Source organism: Dreissena polymorpha, chromosome 3, assembly GCF_020536995.1.
Source record: "Dreissena polymorpha isolate Duluth1 chromosome 3, UMN_Dpol_1.0, whole genome shotgun sequence".
NCBI classification, from domain to species: Eukaryota; Metazoa; Mollusca; class Bivalvia; order Myida; family Dreissenidae; genus Dreissena; species Dreissena polymorpha.
In genome coordinates this window covers 97,782,730-97,788,884 of record NC_068357.1, presented here as the reverse complement: position 1 = coordinate 97,788,884, position 6,155 = coordinate 97,782,730, and the positions used below count along the sequence as shown (strand labels likewise).

The following is a 6,155-nucleotide window of genomic DNA, read 5'->3' as shown; positions in this document are numbered from 1 at the left end:
CACTTCAAAATTGCATCTTATTCTGGCGTATCATAGTATCGCGTTCAAAAAATGTGTGTTGACCTGTGAATGAAGTGAACGATGCATGTTTCGATTCTTCGGTAGCCTGTAAAGCATTTTTATATTTTGTTTCCTAGTTTTTACTTACTCATAATATAAATGAGTTAAGCTAACACAGTGGTTGACGGTGATAAATCAACTAAATACACACACATGTACTAATATGAGCACAGATAGACACATTGATTGTATTAACATGAACAAAGCCGTGTATAATTATTTAAATATCAACAGACAGGGAACATTATATAAATCAAAGTACTGACAGTACTAGTGTGACGATGCTTTTGAAGATGATGGATATATAAAATCATCAATTTAAGTCGATCTACATCATCACAATTGTGTATGTGGGTACGAAAAAAATGTGGCACAAATAATTTGGAAACGAAAAATTTATGCCAAACAAAAATTTGGTTACGAAAACAATTAGAGTATGAAAAAAAATGGGTACGAAAAAAAAATTGAGTACGAAAATAATTTGGGTACGAAAAAAATTTGGAACGAAAAACAAATTGGGTACGAAAACAAAATTGGATACGAAAAAATTAAAAAAAAATTGTTACGGAAAACAAATTGGGGGTACGGGGACGTAGTACCCCTGGGGAACTTGACCCAAAGTCAAGTCACATATTTCAATCTAGGCCATGCCAAACTCAAAGTGTCAAAGTCAAATGAAAGATGCGTTCATTAATTATTGTCCCATTGTTTACTACTGCTTTGAGTTTTTATATAATATAACTGATGACCATCATGTGAGAGAAAATTTACATTATCTTAGTATATCAGGTTTAGCAGCCTTTTAGATAACACAATTGGCTAGTTTTCAATGTCGCTTCTGGGGATCAAAACCGCAGGACAACCTCCTGCAATCAAAGACGACACTCTACCACTAGGCTTTTAGGAAGATTCTGAAATTTTTCGATTTTTCGTCAGAGCAACCAAACCAAAAATTAAGTCAAATATTGCCGACTCGGTATAATTGAGTCAGTTCATGAGCGATAATGGAAGATCCAACATCCTTCACGCCCCCTAGCATCGCCTTAAGGAGTATTCAATTCTCAACAAGAAAGTGCTTGAGTCATTGATGCCATGGGACCAGAAAAAACACGTGATTAATGTTCGAAATAAAATCATTTGATTAATGACAATACTATTATTTGAGCCAGGTCACAGGGAAAGGGCAGTCTAATCAGTATCCAATTAAACTAATTGTTATTGTCAGAAAACCCGCTTTTAAGCAAACAGCTTTAAAGCGACTGCGGGCTGATCTGGATCCAAACTGGCCACAATCGCCTTAATGTCTCTTTTACTGTGACACAGTTCATATGACTTAAAAATGATATTTAATACAGTCGATTGGTGTATAACGGATAGCTAAGGACTTCGAGTCTCGTTTCAATGTAAACACCATGCATTCAGTAATTAAACCTTTAAACCTCGAAAGACAAATGTTTTTCCTATTGAAACATGCCAGCGGTTTTAAAATTCCGACAAATATTTTTTGTTTACAGCGCAAATTTCAGGGTAAACTGATTCAGCAATTACCGGATCGCTTAGGTCTTTATCGGATTACATGTGTATTGTGTTATTTCTTGAAATTTTTCCCAGCATTTGTAAAACATATTGCAAGATATGTACATTTCCAGAAAAAGAACTTCATTTCTGCGTTTAATAATACCAAGTTCATGGACATCGCTGCACAATTGATGAAGTAATGGCTGTTCATAGCGATGCACCCACATGTGTATTGGACATTTTCAATTGAATTTTCATTTAGTTTGAGACAATCCCCACATTCCCGAATATGTGTCGCCACATGTCTGTTATTCACTTAATCACGAGTTGCAGCTCTCATGCTTATTTTATGTGGTACGCATCAATTTGGTTTCTGAGCATTCTTACTTTTAGAAAGGACACATTATACTACAATATTACATCAATGAACATAATGTTTACCAAACAAAATCTGCAAAATTTAGGAAACCATACGTCTTCACTTTTCCTTTCTTCACAAAAAACGGTGCGTACATAACGTGACCTTGTTTTGCTTTCGAAAAGAGAAACAATTGTAAGTTAAACATTGACACACGTCAACTAAAACATGAATCGACTGAACAATAATAGGCATTTTGTATTCAATTGATAGAACACTATAAATCTTTACATAATTAAAAGAATTTTGAAAAAAACTTTTAACCTATCCGTTACTCACTAAAATCCGCTATACACCAATCGACTGTACTTCAATAGAAAGAAGAAATAATACAAACCCGTAATATGAGTAAAGACTTTGTAATCAAAATTTCAAGACAGCTTGGTGATCTACAAATCCCATGTGATATGTTGATATCGGGTATCATAGTCATTCAATAAGTCGCAAAATGCTTGAATACAATTCACAAAGCCAAATGTGACTTAAATTGATAACTAAAAATACCAGTTTTGCCGTGTCAAGCTGTCAAAGTCCATAAAGTCCTACATTCACATCGAATGTATCCTTCGAATTCAATCCATTGTTGACATTAGCGGAGATTTGGTTAATAAATAACTCATATATCCTAAATGACAGTTTCTAAATAGCCAAACAAGCCGATGTATGCTGTAAGAAAGTTTTGACACGAGTGTGAACATTCATAGGCGCGGCCATTGTTGAATGACCTTGAGCGGTCCGTCTAAAATGCGTATTTGACTCATATCCGCGGATATGAACGAAAAGTGCGGATATGAACGAATATAGGCAATATTTATGCGTTTTTTTGCAGTTTCGTTATGAACAAATCACTGTTGAATTAAAAATTCACAATATGTGATAAATATGTTATGACTGCCTCAAAATAGAGCAATTTAATAAAAGCGCTGGTCTGACTGGTCGTTCATATTCGCGGATATTAATTTGGAGTTACTGAAATTAAAATGCCAATGAAAAACGCTTTTAAATTAATTCTATCGTAACATTACACATTAGCGACGTGTATTTTTGTCACAGAACGATTTTCATATAACAAAAAAAAGGAAAAATACATTAAAAAAGCCATTATCTGTTCATATCCGCACTTTTCAGTCATATCCGCCGATAGGAGTCATATACGCGTTTTAATTGTACCCTATGTGAGGCATGAACGACAACTCTGCTGGAGAAGTTATCAATGCTAATGAGCGAGATGTGCCGATTCGAAAATCGACACTATCTCAATCGGACTGGCTCGGTCTTTTACATAGCTCGCCATTGTGAAGAATTTTTCCATGGTATGATAACTTAGACGATGCTGACGCTGACGTGCGTGCACCCTAGATTACCTAATTGTTACATTTGAATACAATTATTAGTATCACGTTTTGAACTTGTTTGATTCACAAACACACACTTATCCACAAACAATAAAAAATATCAGTTGTCCGCATGAATCAAATCGTATTCGTATTGTTTGTGTCCTCACACACTCCCACTTGTAATCCAAAGTCGAAAGTGCGAAATGACATGTCATTGATATTAGGGGCACCGTACATATTTTGTACGTGTCATCAACTAGATAAAAACTACAACACATGACATAACCATGTATTATATATAAAACATTCTCGACGACAGTTTCATCATAAAAAAACAACAACAAAATACAAAAGATTTAACGTGTTCATTATTTGAATTGGTTAATCTAAAAATGTATGAAACATCTATAGTTTTTACTGTAATTTACTTATTTATTGTAAAGGCATCGCAAGAGCCGGAGTGTTTCCGATTCGACTACGAGGAGAAATTGCTGGAGAAGATGGTGCGAATGGAGTTCAAAATGGAACAGGCTTTGAAGCGCATTGATGTTTTTGAAGAGATACTACAAAGAAAGACCAAGGACATTCAAGGTAGGTTTTTACCCCAGTAAATGGTATGGTCTTGCATTATGTATGTACTAACGATTGAAATGTATATTTTTCGTTACCAATTTATTTCGACAGCATGACAATAAAATAGCATTATTGATCGATAAATATAGCAAGTCTAAGTACGTGTATATTGTTTGATTAAAACATTTTGACGTTTGTTACTCGCAACTTACTTGTGTACCATGAAAATATTATATTATTATTTTTGGCCATTTAAGTAATTGAGTAGTTCCTCATAAGATATTTTTATTTTGTTTAGATACGTTTGCTGATGTTGGACAACTTCACGATAAAGCAATCGAGATCGCGAAGACCTCCAAAGCCGATCGCGTATCAAGGTACATCAGATGGGGGCGCTCAACGTGCCCTGCATTTAGTAACGTCACACGTATATACGACGGCTTTGCGGCTGGAACACACTACTCCCAGTCAGGAGGAGGCGTGGATTACCTGTGTGTCCCACAAGTGCCGGGCATGGCGAGATCGGTCACAACTGCCAGGCATTATAGCATTATACACGGTGCCGAGTATGAAGTTTACGACGGAACAATTTTGTCTTCGCTCCATGATCACGAAGTTCCATGCGCAGTGTGTCTTGTTCAAGGTACAACCACAATTATGATTCCCGGTCGACAAACGTGCTACGATGGTTGGAGCGTTCAATATCAAGGGTTCCTAATGACAGAGCATGATTCTCATAAAAGTAATAAACGGTTTGTATGTATAGACGTGACTGCAGAAATCGCCGACGACAGCAGCGCTTCTGATCAGAATGGAGCGCGGTTTTACTTTGTGTTTGCTCAATGCGGTTCTCTAAAGTGTCCATCTTACACGACCGATTGTGCGATGTTTTGTTTCGTGTGTTCGAAGATCTAAAGCAAAGTTAACTCAATGTGTCTGACGAATGTGAATGATATATAGAAATACATTTGGATCGTTTCTTAATAAAACATGATTTAGATAACATATTTTCCTTATGTGGATGTACTGTTTATGGGAATCAAATATAATTAATTGGATTTTGTTTTTGGATGACCTTTCGTGTTGTTTTTCATATGATGATCAATGTCTGTGGGTATGCAAATAACATATAATGCTTTGTTCAAGTTCATACAAATTATTCGTATGTCTGTTCTCATTTAAGTTCATGGATATGTAGTTATGTAATTTTTTAGCGTCAATCAAATTGTTAGCTTTACACCTTTCTTATACGGTTAGATACAAAGCAGCAATCAAAACATAAACATGCATGACTGACTTCTCAAGATCCGATACATGCACCATTCATTCACAGATTCACACACATTTTTCCATACTCGATACTCTGGTATATTTAGTTACTCTTTTCTTTTTTTCTTAAAACAACAACCATTTATTGCCATAGTTGTTGTCTTTCATTTGTGTTTTATCATGTATATGTTAATGTGATAGTTTAAGCTTAGGTGAAATCACGATGCGGTGTTGTGATATTTCGATGCGAAACTTTGCATCAAAGCAATATGCATATGCACCATATTTTCTCGTTTTCGCCCATTTGTATTAGAACATAAAATGGAAAATAAGGGAATACAATGCGATATCAAGAGATTTCGATGCGACAGTAAGTTGGAAGATCGCTATTAATTTCGAAACCTTGAATCTTGCAAATTCGACCGTTATACAATGTACTATATTAAGACGCCAAAACATGATGCGATAGAAAGAAACAACGCTGCGCTGTCGCAATGTAAATCATTGTGTACACACCGGTCTTACTGACCTGTGTACTAACGCGAAATGAATTATGGGTAGCACTTCTTTTACGAGTGAAAGGTGAAAGCGAAAGTAGGTCAGGTAATCGTGCTTCTGATAATCGCTATCAGTCTTAATAGAGATTAAAAATCACATTTTAACATAACTAAATAACATTTCTTTAATCAACATCCCGTTTTAAACACACAATAAAAAACGAATTTTCCTTCATTATTAACATTTTCATTCCTACGCAGAACTACTTTGGCGGAAGCATAATTCCCCAAACAAGGGTAATGTGATGCATCATAGTATAGAGTTGACAATAACGTAGTGACGTCACCATCTACGTATAGAATGGATGTAAATACTAATGCGCACTGCGTATTGTAGTCTCGATTTCATTTCATGGTATTGTGCTCTCGTGCTTCCGCGAACGTGATGCGTATGTCTACAGCACGCAAAGGCAACGTTTTTTT

The 6,155-nt window shown here is 35.6% G+C and overlaps 1 protein-coding gene across 1 annotated transcript; it reads left to right on the top strand.

The window, feature by feature from the left end:
- The first annotated feature begins 3,649 nt into the window (after positions 1-3,649).
- LOC127873542 (uncharacterized) lies at positions 3,650-4,975 on the top strand. The gene is made up of 2 exons (XM_052417424.1): positions 3,650-3,924; positions 4,205-4,975. Exons 1-2 carry the CDS (start codon positions 3,726-3,728, stop codon positions 4,819-4,821), a joined length of 816 nt encoding a protein of 271 aa, XP_052273384.1. The 5' UTR covers positions 3,650-3,725; the 3' UTR covers positions 4,822-4,975.
- Positions 4,976-6,155: the final 1,180 nt, after the last annotated feature.